General features: G+C 46.3%; 1 protein-coding gene across 1 annotated transcript in view; it reads left to right on the forward strand.

Moving 5' to 3' along the window:
- The window catches only part of LOC145361847 (natural resistance-associated macrophage protein 2-like), a 34,803-nt gene extending 18,283 nt beyond the window's left edge, over window positions 1–16,520 (forward strand). The window contains exons 6-9 of the mRNA XM_080217818.1: window positions 159–308; window positions 5,733–5,806; window positions 10,176–10,329; window positions 13,805–16,520. Of these exons, the coding sequence (XP_080073944.1) occupies window positions 159–308; window positions 5,733–5,806; window positions 10,176–10,329; window positions 13,805–13,912 (486 nt within the window). The 3' untranslated portion in view covers window positions 13,913–16,520. The remainder of the gene's footprint in view (window positions 1–158; window positions 309–5,732; window positions 5,807–10,175; window positions 10,330–13,804) is intronic.
- Window positions 16,521–17,171: the final 651 nt, after the last annotated feature.

Here is a 17,171-nt window from a genome sequence, read left to right on the forward strand (position 1 = left end):
CCTGGGAGTGTTTGATGGGGGGACAGTGTAGAGGGAGCTTTACTCTGTATCTAATCCCGTGCTGTACCTGTCCTGGGAGTGTTTGATGGGACTTGCTGGTTTTAATTGTACAGAATGTTAATCTTTGAATGAATTACTCAGAAACATTTTATTTAAAGGGCTTCCTGAACTTGAAGTGGTCCCGCTTTGCTCGTGTTGTCTTCACACGATCCATTGCTATTACCCCAACATTGCTGGTTGCACTGTTTCAAGATGTAGATCATCTGACGGGGATGAATGACTTCCTAAACGTTCTTCAAAGCATGCAGGTGAGAGGATTCCCCTTCAACAACCCAATCTTGTACTGTCATTTGAAATCCAGGACAACACAGTGGCTAGCGCTGCTGCCTCACAGCGCCAGGGACTCGGGTTCGGTTCCCAGCTTGGGTCATTGTGTGGAGTCTGCACATTCTCCCCTTATCTGCGTGGGTTTCCTCCCTTATTTTGGTGTTTTCCCCTGGTTTTTTTTGGATGGGATTTGATTAGTTTGGTTGACGAGGTCATGTGACTGGGTAGGGCTCAGCCCACACAGAGACAGGAGTTCAGTTGGTGTTTGGCAGTCACAGAAAAGAGGAAATAGCTCTCTGGCTGTCTCTTCTTCTTTCTTTAGAGATTGGAGACTGGGACCTGTCATAAAATAGGTCTCTTCCCCTGACATTCTGCTGCTTGAAGGCAGATCTTTCTCTGGAGACTGCTGAATGGGAGTCCGAAGATGGGAGGCATGGTGGCACAGTGGTTAGCACTGCTGCCTCGCAGCACCAGAGACCCAAGTTCAATTCCTGGCTTAGGACGCTGTCTGTGTGGAGTTTGCACATCCCCGTGTCTGCGTGGGTTTCCTTCGGGTGCTCCAGTTTCGTCCCACAGTCCAAGGATGTGTAGGTTAGGTGGATTGGCCATAGTAAATTGTCCCTTAGTGTCCAAAGATGTGCAGGTTAGGTGGATTGGCCATGCTAAATTGTCCCTTAGTGTCCAAAGATGTGTAGGTTAGGGTGGATTGGCCATGCTAAATTGCCCCTTAGTGTCCAAAGATGTGTAGGTTAGGTGAATTGGCCATGCTAAATTACCCCTCAGTGTACCCGAATAGGCACCAGAGTGTGGTGACTAGGGGATTTTCACACTAACTTTATCGTAGTGTTAATATAAACCTTGTGACACTAATAGATAAACCAAAAATAAAGTGATTGCTTAATAAAACAACCAAAACTGCTGGTCAGGCAGCGTCCGTAGAGCAGTCAGCACACAAACAGGCCCTTTGGCCCATCCAGTCCATGCCGGCCATGGTGCCCTCCCAGCTAGTCCCAATTGCCCGAGTTTGGCCCATATTCCCCGAATCCTTCCCCATCCATGTACCTATTCCAATGCTTTTTAAATGTTGCTATTGTACCTGCCTCAACCACTTTCCATCAGCTCATTCCATACACGCACCACCCTCTGCGTGAAGAAGTTGCCCCTCGGGTCCCTGGGGGGAAGCGATGGCCTCGTAGTATCATCACTAGACTATTAATCCAGAAGCTCAGCTAATGTTCTGGGGACCAGGGTTCGAATCCAGCCACAGCAAATGGTGTATTTTTGAGTTCAATAAAAATATCTGGAATTAAGAATCTACTGATGGCCATGGAACCATTGTCAGAAAAACCCATCTGGTTCACTGATGTCCTTAAGAGAAGGAAATCTGCTGTCCTTACCCAGTCTGGCCTACATGTGACTCCAGAGCCACAGCAATGTGGTTGACTCTCAACTGCCCTCGAGGGGCAACTAGGGATGGGCAATAAATGCTGGCCCAGCCAGTGACACCCATGTCCCATGAATGAGTTAAAAAAAAAGTTTTTCTCCTCTCACCTTAAACCAATGCCCTTCAGTTTTCAGTTCTTCCATTAGGATGAACGCACAGTCTCTTTCCATCTGCGCCCCTCATGATTTCATACACCTCACTAAGATCACCTCTCATTCTCCTACGTTCATTAGACCGTGGAACAGAGATTTGATTGACTTTTAGCAAATGAAAGGGGAGAGGGTGGAAAAAGAACAAGATGATAGGCTGAGAGAGATACATTGAGAAAAGGGACTGGTAATGGAGCGAAGGAGTAAGAGATAATTTTTGAGGAGGTGTAAATGGTAAAGTGATGAACAGCTTTCGTCCAAAAGCAAACGAAGCAGGATAAATAAGAGTGAACCCAAACCAGGAAAAGGAAATTGAATTAGGGCAGAGATTGCCATCTGAAACCGTTTAACTACCTCCATATTGGGTGCCTAATTGAAACGTGAAGTGCAGTTCCTCATTTGAACAGTGCAGCAGGCCCGGACACACGTGCCAGTACAAGAGCAATGTGGAGAATTCAAATATCCGACAACTGGGAGCTAGGAGGCGGGGTGGGGGGGGGGGGTCATGCTTACGGACTGTTCTGCAAAGTGGTCACCCAGTCTGCATTTGGTCTCCCCCATTGTGAGCAAGAAGAAAATTGTATAAATTGACAATCACCATTGGAAGGAGTGGCCTTTGACGGTGAGGAGAGAAGAGTTACAAGTATATTGTGTGTGCTTACTGAGGCATTAAAACATCGAAGTGCAGTGGCACAGTGGTTAGCACTGCTGCCTCACAGCGCCAGGGACCTGGGTTTGATTCCCGGCTTGGGTCACTGTCTGTGTGGAGACTACACGTTCTCTCCGTGTCTGCGTGGGTTTCCTCCAGGTGCTCAGGTTTCCTCCCACAGTCCAAAAGACGTGTGGGTTAGGTGGATTAGCCGTGCTAAATTGTCCCTCAGTGTACCCAAGCAGGGGTGTGGCGACTAGGGGATTTTCACAGTAAAGTGTTGCAGTGTTAATGTAAGCCTACTTGTGACTCTGATAAAGTTTTTTCCAATGTGACATCAGCATTTTGCGATGGCCTGTTTAACTGGGATAGGAGTAACACTGTCCAAGTAGGATTGTTGATTCAAAGTTACCCCAGCCCGATTCCAGTCAATGTCTAAAGTAATATATTTAAAAGCTCCGGGAGCCTGACTTCCAATCTTAAATTCCACTTGAATCATTGCATCCATACAGTGCAGGAGGTGGTATTCGGCCCATCAAGTCTGCACTAGCCACAATCAAACCTGGGCCCTATCCCCGTAGCCCCACGCATTTACCCTGCTAGTCCGTCGACACTAAGGGGCAATTTAGCATGGCCGATCCACCTAACTTGCACATCTCTGGACACTAAGGGTTTCCTCTGGGTGTTCCGGTTTTCTCCCACAGCCCAGAGATGTGCAGGTTAGGTGGATTGGCCATGATAAATTGCCCCTTAGTGTCAACGGACTAGCAGGGTAAATGCGTGGGGCTACGGGGATAGGGCCCAGGTTTGATTGTGGCTAGTGCAGACTTGATGGGCCGAATACCACCTCCTGCACTGTATGGATGCAATGATTCAAGTGGAATTTAAGATTGGAAGTCAGGCTCCAGGAGCTTTTAAATATATTACTTTAGACATTGACTGGAATCAGGCTGGGGTAACTTTGAATCAACAATCCTACTTGGAGAGTGTTACTCCTATCCCAGTTAATCAGGCCATCGCAAAATGCTGATGTCACATTGGAAAAAAACTTTATCAGAGTCACAAGTAGGCTTACATTAACACTGCAACACTTTACTGTGAAAATCCCCTAGTCGCCACACCCCTGCTTGGGTACACTGAGGGACAATTTAGCACGGCTAATCCACCTAACCCACACGTCTTTTGGACTGTGGGAGGAAACTGGAGGAAACCCACGCAGACACTGGGAGAACGTGCAGACTCTGCACAGGCAGTGACCCATGTTTCTTGAGAAAGAACTCTTCAAAATGCAGCAAAATTTACCCCAACTTATAAATCAAGAAAGGGTTTAATAAAAAAAACTTCATTACTCCAAACTTGGGGCCTCGCCCTGGGCCACTCCAAGCTCTCTATAATCCTACAGAGTTCCTTATTTATAGTGAGTCAGCTGTAATTGGTTCCATGGTTAACTGGGTCAGCTGACTCTTACATTGTGTTCCCATTGGTCACATTACATCCAATACAAAGTTGTCACCGGTTACATTTTAATAACCCAAGCTGGAAATTGAACTCGTCCGTCGAGCTGTGAGGCAGCACTGCTAACCTCTGTGCCACTCCTGAAAGGCTTGAATTGGTTACGCACTTAGACAAGTCTGGACATAGTTTTGATGTATTAGAACTGAGTCCTACTGCAGTGAAACACCCTAGAGTCAAAGTTGTCTGAAAAGCAAATAAACATTTAAAATACCATTAAATATGGAGGAATGTATACTTCAAGTTCCATCTTGGGTGATCCAAAGTATGTGAAATTAGCCATTTTTAGTGATGTTTGCATTGCTAATCCTCCCGGCAGGTATTCCAAAAGCAGCAAGCTTCTTAACATTTCTAAAATCATAGCATCCCTACAGTGTGGAAGGAGGCCATTCAGCCCATCGAGTCTGCACTGACCACAATCCCACCCAGGCCCTATTCCCCACATTTACTCTAGCTCGTCTCCCTGACCCTCAGGGACAATTTACCATGGCCAATACACCTAACCCACACATGTTTGGACTATGGGAGGAAACCCATTCAGATATGAGGAGAATGTGCAGACTCCGCACAGACAGCGACCCAAGCCGGGAATCGAACCCGGTTCCCTGGCTGGATGAGGCAACAGTGCTAACCCACTGTGCCACTCACTTGTTATTTGTGGGTGGTGAAAATGCAAAATATTGTCCTTTGTCTGCATGGCTAAGGAAATGGGGTTGTTTAAAGTCCTTCAGCTGCGGAAACACTCACTGTTATGGAAGCAGTAGATATGGGATAGTTGTCAAATGGAAATTCTAAACAAGGGCATATACATGGAATATTGAATAAGCCATCATTCCTTGTGGGATAATGTTCATTTGACTAGAACAGTGAGGATTAGAGGATTTGACTCAAATGGAAACAAGTATTTGCAGAAAAGAAATGCATTGGGATGATGCAAGTCTGTTTGGTGAACAAAAGTGCTTGAGTGCTTCACCAGGCTGATACCGGAGATGAGGGGGTTGGACTATGAAGAGAGATTGAATAGACTGGGTCTGTACTCGTTAGAGTTTAGAAGGATGAGGGGGGATCTTATAGAGATGTATAAGATAATGAAGGGGATGGATAGGGTAGAGAGATTCTTCCCGTTTAGAAAGGATAGCAGGACTAGAGGGCACAGCCTCAAGATAAGGGTGGGGGGGGTGCAGTTTAGATCGGAGTTGAGGAGGAACTTCTTCACTCAAAGGGTGGTGAATCTCTGGAATTCTCTGCCCATTGAAGTGGTGGAGGCTACCTCGCTAAATATATTTAAATCACGGGTAGATAGGTTTTTGATAGACAAGGGAATTAGGGGCTATGGGGAAAAAGCAGGAAAGTGGAACTGATCCACTTCAGATCAGCCATGATCTTATTGAATGGCGGGGCAGGCTCGAAGGGCTAGATGGCCGACTCCTGCTCCTATTTCTTATGTACCAGAAGATTATTGGGGGTGTCGGAGAAAAAGGGTATCTCACAACATAGTGCTTTCCAGTGAATGTGGAATATTAATCTTTGGGTTTTTTAAATATTGTTTGCGGATGTTATTTAAATTTTAGGAAGATGTGGCCTTGTCTATGATGGTTGTATCTGTATAATCCTGGTTTATTTACGGTGGTGACCTTTCAACTCTTTGCAGCTGCCATTTGCGCTGATCCCGATATTGACATTTACAAGTATGAGCTCAGTAATGCACGACTTCACCAATGGCCTGTAAGTATCCCAAAATACTCGATATTTTCCTTTTTTGTCTCTGCCTTATAATTCAAAGATAGAATGGCACAGTTGATGCATCTGTTACTCTGCACATAAAATCATAGATTAGATTCCAACTGTAACCCACTCCTGGGTAGCTGTTATTTTATGTACCCTCCGAAACCCTTTATCAAACCCTAACTGCCTTTCCCACACTGACCACTTGATGAGACCCTAGCCTATACCTCACTCCCAGGTACCTACTGTTTTACGTCTCAAACCCTCCCACCCCAAACAGTCCACACACTTCCCTGAATCTTTTGGTTAGTTTCAGGCCTGGTACTGATTCCCAGCTATCAGTTATCATTCCCGAGCCCCTCCATTCAATTCCTGCCTCAGATACACTCTTGTGGGAAAACTATTCAGGATGGCCCAGGAGTTATTATCCTGTCTAATAGTACTGTTCCCTCCCTAACAGCACTGTGGGTGTACCTACACCACACAGACTGACTGATGTCCAATAACAATCCTGGAACTCCCTCCCTAACAGCACTGTGGGTGTACCTACACCACATGGACTGACTGATGTCCAATAACAATCCTGGAACTCCCTCCCTAACAGCACTGTGGGTGTACCTACACCACAGTGACTGCAGTGGGGTCAAGAAGGCAGCTCACCACCACCTTCTCAAGGGGCAATAAGCGCTGGCCTAGCCAGCAACACCCACATCCTTAAAAACCTTTCAAACAAACAGTAACAATGTAGACTCGTGTGTAGGGTACCACATTCTAAAGGTTATAGATGATGCTAAACATGGGGAAAGCAGTCGATGATGAAAGTTACAAGCTTTTGGATGGTGAAATTGGCAGTAACGTGGCAGATGGAGTTCAGGGAAGTAGGACTAAAATAGATAGTGAAAAGTGTTAATAAGGAGAGAAACCTTGGCATCCATCTACATAAATCCTCATAGGTGATTAGTGATAAGGTGAGTTTAAAAAGGCATGTGGGTTACTAGGGAATCTACATAGAGAATTCAAATATAAAAACAAAGTGATTGTGCTAGAACTTTAGAGGTCAGTGGTTAGGGATGATTCTGGACATTCTATGTCAGAAAAGATGGAAATGAATCCTACAGTGCAGAAGGAGGCCATTCGGCCCATCGAGTCTATACCGACCACACTTCCACCCAGACCCTAACCCCATAACCCCATGCATTTACCCCCTAACACTAAGATACGATTTATCAGGGCCAATCCGCCTAACCAGCACATCTTGCAGAATGTGGGAGGAAACCGGAGCACCCGGAGGAAACCCACACAGACACGGGGAGAATGTACAAACTCCACACAGACAGTGACCCAGGCTGGGAATCGAACCTGGGTTCCTGGCGCTGTGAGGCAGCAGTGCTAACCACTGTGCTGCTGTGTCTTTAAAGAGGGAACAGTTTCACCAGAGAAAGGGGACTTCAGCTCTGAGGTGAGGTTGGAAACGTTGAGAATTTTTTTCCTTTGTACTGGGACAATTTCAGAATTTGCAGATGGTATGAAACTTGGAAGCATTTGGGAATCTGAGGTTGGAGCTTCAAAAGGACAAGTTAGTGGGATTGGTGGGTGGCAGATGAAATTGAATGCAGAGAAATGTGAAGTGGTTTTTGGGAAGGAGAATGCAGCGTTTCGGTTGAAGAGGCACTTGATGTGCATAAGTCATTGAAGGTGGCAGGACAGGTGAGGAGAGCAGTTAATAAAGCATATAGCATTCTGGGCTTTATTAATAGGGGCATAGAGTACAAGAGCAAGGAGGTTATGCTGAACTTGTACAAGACACTAGTTAGACCTCAGCTGGAGTACTGTGCACAGTTCTGGGTGCCACACTACAGGAAGGATGTGAAGGGTTCAGAGAGAGTGCAGAATTGATTCCAGAGAATGGTTCCAGGGATGAGGAATTCAGTGATGTGGGTAGATTGGAGAAGTTGGGACTGTTCTCCTTGGGGACAGGAAGGTTAGGAGGAGATTTGATCGAGACGCTCAAAATCATGAGGGGGCCGAACAGAGTAGAGAGGGAGAAATTGTTCCCATTGGTGGAAGGACCGAGAACCAGAGGGACAAGGTTTATTGTGATTGGTAAAAGAAGAGTCACAAGAAACCTTTCAAATGCAGCGAGTGGTTAGGATCTGGAACGTACTGTCTGAGAGTGTGGTGGGGACAGGTTCACACAGCGAGTGGTTAGGATCTGGAACGTACTGTCTGAGAGTGTGGTGGGGACAGGTTCACACAGCGAGTGGTTAGGATCTGGAACGTACTGTCTGAGAGTGTGGTGGGGACAGATTCACACAGCGAGTGGTTAGGATCTGGAACGTACTGTCTGAGAGTGTGGTGGGGACAGGTTCACACAGCGAGTGGTTAGGATCTGGAACGTACTGTCTGAGAGTGTGGTGGGGACAGATTCACACAGCGAGTGGTTAGGATCTGGAATGTACTGTCTGAGAGTGTGGTGGGGACAGATTCACACAGCGAGTGGTTAGGATCTGGAACGTACTGTCTGAGAGTGTGGTGGGGACAGGTTCACACAGCGAGTGGTTAGGATCTGGAACGTACTGTCTGAGAGTGTGGTGGGGACAGATTCACACAGCGAGTGGTTAGGATCTGGAACGTACTGTCTGAGAGTGTGGTGGGGACAGATTCACACAGTGAGTGGTTAGGATCTGGAATGTACTGTCTGAGAGTGTGGTGGGGACAGATTCACACAGCGAGTGGTTAGGATCTGGAATGTACTGTCTGAGAGTGTGGTGGGGACAGGTTCACACAGCGAGTGGTTAGGATCTGGAATGTACTGTCTGAGAGTGTGGTGGAGACAGATTCACACTTGAGAAAGGATATACTGGCACTGGATGGGGTGCAGAGGAGATTCACTAGTTTGATTCTGGAGTTGAGAGGGTTGGCTTATGAGGAGAGACTGAGTAGACTGGGGCTATACTCATTGGAATTCAGAAGAATGAGGGGAGATCTTATAGAAACATATAAGATTATGAAGGGAACAGATAAGATAGAAGCAGGGAAGTTGTTTCCACTGGCGGGTGAAACTAGAACTAGGGGGCATGGCCTCAAAATAAGGGGGAGCAGATTTAGGACTGAGTTGAGGAGGAACTTCTTCACACAAAGGGTTGTGAATCTGTGGAATTCCCTGCCCAGTTGAGGCTCCCTCATGGAATGTTTTTAAGACCAAGATAGATAAATTTTTGAACAGTAAAGGAATTAAGGGTGAGCGGGTGGGTAAGTGGAGCTGAGTCCACAGAAAGATCAGCCATGATCTTATTGAATGGCGGAGCAGGCTTGAGGGGTCAGATGGCTTACTCCTGCTCCTAGTTCTTATGTTCTTAAATACGTGGGTTATGGGGATAGGACCTGGGTAGGATAAAAAGGTGGGTCAGTGCAGGCTTGGTGGGCCGAATGGCCCCCTCTGCACTGTAGGGATTCTATTCTATCCTAGCAGAAATAGTTCTGAGAGAGTTATTTGATGGATACACAGGTGAGATGCTGCATGGTTGGCAGTGAGTTTTGAACCTTTGGTTTGCTGGTGATATTTATTCTGCTCGCTGCCTCAGTGAGGAGCTACCCGAGTCGGTAGCTTGATTCGTTTGACCCAGTGAAGCAGGAATAACATCTATTCAGCACTGACCAGACAGGAGTGTGATGGAGATGGGTGGAAATCTCCCACAGGATACCGAGCTCACCTTGGGAAGGGTGGTATCTCCCATTACCCAGGACGATACAGCTTCGACCAAAGAAATTCAGGCTAGACTCAGCCAGGGTGACAGTGTGATGAATTCACTTCAGAGACTATGGGGTGACCACAGCATCTCGATTGTACGAGCGGAAGGGGAGCAAGTCTGGCTGGAACTGTTTAGAAAGGGGAGGGTGATTTTTCTCAGCAATTGGGAAGGGCAGTGACCCACGGGGATCTGTCTGGGATCACGATTGTTCCCTGGCCACTCTGATGATTTGCATATTGGACTGGAGGGAGTGAGGGGCAAAATTAGCAGCTGATTATGGGAATAGGCAGAGCAACGAAATGTCAGGACCAGTGGAAGTTGCGAGGACATGAATAAGATGATAGAATGGGCAAAAAAAAGTCTCGCATGGAAATGCGAGGTGGATACGTTTTGGTATAACAGTGTGTGGAATTAGACTTTGGATGGGACAAAAGAGGGGGATTTGGGGTTCAGGTTAAGGGGAGGAGTCGCCCTGGAGACCACGCAGTTCAATCTTGACTGAAGCACATCAACTCGGGTTGAACCATTTCGATGTGAAGTTAGTCTGCCTGATATTGTGCAGTTCCAGTGATGTGGCCTTGAACATAATTAGCATTTGTGTTCTTCTTCCCCCTCAGAGTTTGGAAGATTGTCGGCGGTGTCATTGTATTTATCATCTGTGCCATTAATATGTACTTTGTGATTGTGTACGTGTCGAGCCTGGGACATGTGGCACTTTACCTACTCGCAGCGGTCGTTTCACTCGCATACTTGAGCTTTGTCGCGTATCTGGTAAGTCTTGGCACAGATTTGTCTGCGATCGGGTACAAAGTCTGTGGCTCCATGCTCTGCTTGGTGCAGTGCTAAAGTCCAGCTTCAGCTGGGTACACAGGATGTGATTTCAAAGTTTGCAGATGGTACACAAGGTAGTAAATAGTGACAGTAACAAACTTCAGGAGGGCATTGGCAGAATGGTGAAATGGGCAGATACCAGACACAGGAGGGTGAAGTGATATATTTAATAGAAGGAATGAGGAGAGCAGATACAGATTCACTGATGTACGCCTAACTCGGGTGCAGGATCAGAGAGACATGGGGGATGATGGACAGTGGAACAAGTTGAGAAAACTATTTAAAAAGAAAAACAGATGTGGCCTTTTTAATTATTAATAGAATTCAAACCTAAGAAGTGATGCTGAGTGTTTATAGCTGTTTATACCGATTGCCTGCCATACTGGGCACCACAAACACACGTTATGGTCTTGGAGAGACTGCAGAAGACTGGAATGATATCAGAAATACAGCACTGCTGTTAACTGGAGAGATGAGAAAAGTTGGGATTCTTCCCCTTAGAGCGTTTGGGTTTGGGCTGATAAGTGACAAGTACTATTCACATCACACAAGTGACCATCTCCAACAAGACAGGATCTAACCATTGTACATTGAAACTCAATGGCATTACCATCGCTGCATCCTACAGGTTACCATTGACCAGAAACTCAACTGGACCAGCCATATAAATGCTATAGCTACCAGAGCAGGTCAGAGGCTACAGTGAGTAACTCACCTCCTGACTCCCCAAAGCTTGTCCACCATCTATAAGGTACAAGTCAGGAGTGTGATGGAATACTCCCCACTTGCCTGGATGGGTGCAGCTCCAACAACACTCAAGAAGCTCGACACCATCCAGGACAAAGCAGACCCGCTTGATTGGCCCCCCATCCACAAACATTCACTCCCTCCACCACCGACACTCAGTAACAGCCGTGTGTACTATCTACAAGATGCACTGCAGCAACTCACCAAGGCTCTTTAGGCAGCACCTTCCAAACCCACAACCACTTCCATCCAGAAGGACAAGGGCAGCAGATACCTGGGAACACCCCCACCTGGAGGGTCCCCTCCAAGTCACTCACCATCCCAACTTGGAAATATATCGGCCATCCCTTCACTGTCACTGGGTCAAAATCCTGGAACTCCCTCCCTAACAGCACTGTGGGTGGACCTATACATTAGAAGTCTCACAACACCAGGTTAAAGTCCAACAGGTTTATTTGGTAGCAAACGCCACTACCTTTCGGAGCGCTGCCCCTTCGTCAGGTAAGTGGGAGTTCTATTCACAAACAGGGCATATAAAGACACAAACTCAAATTACAGAATAATGATTGGAATGTGAGTCTTTACAGCTAATCAAGTCTTAAAGGTGCAGACAATGTGAGTGGAGAGAGGGTTAAGCACAGGTTAAAGAGATGTGTATTGTCTCCAGACAGGACAGTTAGTGAGATTTTGCAAGCTCAGGCAAGTCATGGGGGTTACAGATAGTGTGACATGAACCCAAGGTCCCGGTTGAGACCGTCCTCGTGTGCCTACACCACGTGGACTGACTGACGTCCAATAACAGTCCAGGAATTCTCTCCCTAACAGCACTGTGGGTGTACCTACACCACACGGACTGACTGATATCCAATAACAATCTTGGAACTCCCTCCCTAACAGCACTGTGGGTGTACCTACACCACACAGACTGATATCCAATAACCATCCTGGAACTCCCTCCCTAACAGCACTGTGGGTGTACCTACACCACATGGACTGACTGATGTCCAATAACAATCCTGGAACTCCCTCCCTAACAGCACTGTGGGTGTACCTACACCACAGGGACTGCAGCGGTTCAAGGAGGTGCTTGTCACCAGTTTCTCATTGGGCAATAATTGCTGGCTTTGCTACTGAGGGCCACAATCGAAGAAAAAAATGTTAAGAATATATTCAGCGATTGTTCTGCAGAATTAGAAGAAGATGGAGGAAGGTCTGTCATGAAAGTAAGCGAGCGGGGACCTAAAAACTAATTGTAACGTTTCTGTAGGTGTGTAAAGAGAAAAGGATTGACAGAAACAAATGTAGGCCCCTTACAGGGAGAAACGGGGAATAAAGACAGGCTGAGGAATTAAATCTGTACTTTGCTTCAGTCTCACAAAGGAAGACATGAATAATGGAGCAGAAGTTCTGAGAGAAACAGGTTTTAGTGAGGAACTGAAGGAAATCAGCTTTAGTAGAGAAATGGTTTTGGTGAAATTGATAGGATTGAAGGTGGATAAATCTCCGGGTCCTGATAATCTTCATCCCAGAGGAATTAAGAAAGCAGCCCTGGAATTAGTAGATCCACTTGGTGGTTATTTTCCAAAATTCTTTGGACTCTGGACTGGTTCCTACAGATTGGAGAGTAGCTAATGTAAGCCCACTATCCAAAAAGGGAGGTAGAGAGAAAACAGGGAACTATAGACCAGTGAGCCTAACATCGGTACTGGGGAAGTTGCTGCAGTCTATTACCAAGGATTTCATAACTCAGCATTTGGAAGGCAGTGATATAATCAGACAAAGTCAGCATGGATTTACAAAAGGGAAATCATACTAGATGTGGAGGCATTGGAAAGGGTGCAGAGGAGGTATACCAGGATGTTGCCTAGTAAGGTGGGAAGGTCCTATGAGAAAAGGCTGAGGGACTTGAGACTGTTTTTGTTAAAGAGAAGGAGGTTAAGAGGTGACTTAATAGAGGTATATAAGATGTTCAGAGGATTAGATAGGGTGGACAGTGAGAGCCTTTTTCCTCAGATGGAGATGGCTAACACGAGGGGACATAGCTTTAAATTGAGGGGTGATAGATATAGGACAGATTTCAGAGGTAGGTTCTTTACTCAGAGTAGTAACAGCGTGGAATGCCCTGCCTGCAACAGTAATGGATTCGCCAACTTTAAGGGCATTCAAATGGTCATTGGATAAACATATGGGTGATATTGGAATAGTGTAGATTAGATGGACTTTAGATTGGTCTCACAGGTCGGCACAACATTGAGGGTCGAAGGGCCTGTACTGCGTTGTAATGTTCTATGTTCTACATACTGATGACCATGAAACCATTGTCAGAAAAACCCATCTAGGTCACTATGTCCTTTAGGGAAGGAAATCTGCCGTCCTTACCCGGTCTGGCCTACATGTGACTCCAGAGTCACAGCAATGTGGTTGACTCTTAACTGCCCTTGGGATGGGCAATAAATGCTGGACCAGCCAGCGACACCCATGTCCCAGGGATGAATATAAAAAAACTGCAGGTGGCAGTGGCAATTACTTATCTTAATGGGTGATTATCCAGCAGTGCAGAAAGGAAAGAATCCAGCAAGTAACTAGCCGTGCTGCTTTAATTCAGAGCTGTGGAAGGAAGTGATTGATTTTATGAAGTGACCTGTACTTTGTCTCTTGTCTCTCTTAGGCCTGGTACTGTGCAGTCTCACTGGGAGTCCCCTATCTGAGCTGCGGACGCACAGTAAACGATGGCAGTGCTGTGCTTATCGAAGAGCGAGGCGGGACTGACAGCTAACCAGAGCAAACTCCTTTCTGCCTCCCTGTGTCCAGACGCCAGGCTGTAGCTTTACTGGGTGGCATTTGGAGGACTGTTCCATGGGGAACCACACGAGAGCTATTCTAAGCCAACCTTTCTCGAGGGGGAGTTCAGTAGTTCCTGTGAATTAAATAATTATCGTAGGGTTTAGGATCATAATTATTAATTAGAAGCTTTACAGAAAGCCCTAGTTTAACACTACCTTTTAGATCTCAGATAATTGTACTGATCTAGCATTGAGTGATATTCCTCCCCCCCCCAACCCCCTCACTGATGTGAAGAGTCAGATGCTCTCGGTATATATTTGAAATCCCAAACCGTGTATTTTATTATGGTCTAGTGCCTCGTGATCAACATGTGCAAGTTCTGCTGAGAACGATTTGTAATGTTTTTAAATTAAAACAATTTTGTATATTTAAAAAAAAAATTCAATGTGTATACTGTCACTTGCTGGCCCAATTCTCTGGTCTGCATTCAGACTGCGAACTTGGTGCAGCAGTGCTCCCATCCCTCCCACATACCAAATATTTTATCAGGCACCAGTATAGCTTCAGCCTCTTTCTCAACTCGCCTCTGGGAAGGATTGCCAATGACAGGCAGTGTTTTAGCCTTTTGAAGTATTCAAATTAAGGATTGCCACACAGGCTGGGGACGGAGCTGGAAGGAAAGTAAAATGAGCGCTGGAAAAAGGGCAGCAATGAGAGTTAAAATGAGAGTTAAAGTTTCGGGATCACTATGACATCTTCAGGACTCCTGCCCCGACCAAGGGTCATGTTGGACTCGCAACGTTAACTCTCGTGCCCCTCTCCGCACGCCTGCTGTATTTTTCTGGATTTTTAAAAAATTTCTCCAGTATCCAGTGTTTTGCTTTTGGTTTTAGAAAGTGTAAGTTGTGATGCATTCCGATAGACCGAGTTGACAGCTTTTATTTCACACGGGCTCAGGAACTGGGACTCTGCCAACTGTTTCTGGACTGAGCGAGCAGCTAAGATGCCCACACAGTTCAAAGAACGATGTAGCACAGGAACAGGCTCTTCAGCCCACATTCAAAGCCATGTTTCCAGGAATGTTCACAAATTTGAGTCCAAGCTGGCTACGCCAGGCTGACTTGGGGAAGTTTGATATGGAATTAAAGGGAAAGATGCTTGATCTCTCTGAATCCAGTTTTTCAGTTCTGGAAAACAGTAGAGTGTTTTCCAGCACTCCCAGTGTGCCACCTAGCTGTGATACTGAGGTACTTAGACTGAGGGGGACTCAGCTGATCTTGGCTGAGGTCTTTTTGGATGGCACTATGCTTAGCACTGCTGCCTCACAGCGCCAGGGATCCGGGTTCAATTCCCGGCTCGGGTCACTGTCTGTGTGGAGTCTACACATTCTCCCCGTGTCTGCGTGGGTTTCCTCCGGGTGCTCCGGTTTCCTCCCACAGTCCAGAGATGTGTAGGTTAGGTGGATTGGCCATGATAAATTCTCCCTCAGTGTACCCAAATAGGAGTGTGTTGACTAGGGGATTTTCACAGTAACTTCGTTGCCTACTTGTGACTAATAAATAAACTTTAACCTTCTTGAGTAAGGCGGTAAATAATTTTGGATTCCTGCTCCTGGTCATTATGCTTCTGCTCGGCAGTGCTGAGTATTTGGGTCTGTGACTGGCTGATTGAATTAACAAGTGGTGGCTCTGCTGACAGTGTTGGCAAGTCCTGTGAATGGAACATCCTCAGTTTACTGCCCTCAGTTTCCCTCTGATTGCAGAGAGCCATTAATGCAAATACATTGTGCCCACTCCCTCAGTCAGAAAGCTGCCCTTGGAATCTATTCCAATTGCTGTAGCTCTATTCTGAATAATGTTTCAAACTGGGAATATCTGAATTATCCATTGTTACAATCATGGCAGCAGGGATACCTTTTTATATAAGTTTGTTTTGAAGCTCTCATATCAAGTGCTGCGTATTTTGAAAGCTGCCTGGACTTTTGTTTCTGGAATGCGACACTGCACTTAATCTGGGGGCTGGACTTCTGCCAGTGGTTGTGGCAGCTTGTGACTTATTAAATTTGAAGCAAATAACTGGGTTTGACTGTTGATTCTGACCCCCAGACATCAGGGACTCTACCCAGGGGAAAGGGTGTGAGCCGACTTGTACTCCAAACTTTTCCTGTTTCTTCCTTTTGTCATTTCCCGCTATTCCACGGTTCCCTGTTCTGTGTCTGTCCTGCAAAGGTGGGAGTGCTGGAATCACACTCGGCTTCCGCTCCCGATGAGCGATGTTTCACACATCGATACGTGTGGGCCACCCTGAATGAGCAGGTGAGCAGTCAGAGTCAGGCAGGGGAACAATAACCAGCAACTTTGCAGGGAACTGTCAATTGCTACTTAACATGTGGGTGGGAATGCACTCCGGTGTGTCTTTATCCAAATGGTGCTGAGCACAAAGGAGGTTGCAAAGTGCAGCAGGGGCTGAAGAGTCTAACTGTGAAATGTAGTTTGAGATGTTTCCAATTGTGAAGTCTTGTTGATCTGACCACTTGAGAATTCTGTAATGAACTGTTTTTTTTTGAATAAATTGATTAGATTGTCTCTGTTATTGTGTTTCTGAAGCTGCCCCTCATCATTTAAGTTGGTCCACCTTGTTGCCCAGCGAGGGGCATACACGCGGTGGGTTGTACGAGGGCTGCTCTTGGTTGTTTCGAGAGTAGCCTAGTGCTTCACGTCGTTAGTGTACTCTTAAACTGGACCAGATGCTGGGCAACACGACAGCGCAGTGACTATCACTGTTTGCTGTGCAGACACATGGATTTGGGCCGGTGTCTGCGGGAGTTTGTGCATTCTCCCCGTGCTTGCGTGGGTTTTCTCCGGGTGCTCCAGTTTCCTCCCACACCCCAAAGATGTGCTATTAGGCTGATTGGTGGTAATAAATTGTCCCTAAATTAGTTTTCCCTCAATGTGGGATGCCATAAGCATAGATAAGGGTCATGGGCGGAGGGGGGACTCAATGTTAAAATGGTGGCGTGGGCTTGTTGGGCCAAAGGGCCTGTTTCCCGGGCTGTTTTTGTTCTTTGTTCTTTATGTAGCAGCACAGTAAGAAGTCTCGCAACACCAGGTTAAAATCTGTACAGCGCCTAATGTGTTTGGGACTTGAAACTGCCTCAAATATCCCATCTCCCAAGTCAGCGTTCACCAGAGTCAAGCACAACTGGAGAAGTCCCAGAGCCATATTTTTAATACCATATCCCCAGAGCCCTG

Source organism: Carcharhinus amblyrhynchos, chromosome X, assembly GCF_965287045.1.
Source record: "Carcharhinus amblyrhynchos chromosome X, sCarAmb.v2.hapA, whole genome shotgun sequence".
In the NCBI taxonomy this organism is placed as follows: domain Eukaryota; kingdom Metazoa; phylum Chordata; class Chondrichthyes; order Carcharhiniformes; family Carcharhinidae; genus Carcharhinus; species Carcharhinus amblyrhynchos.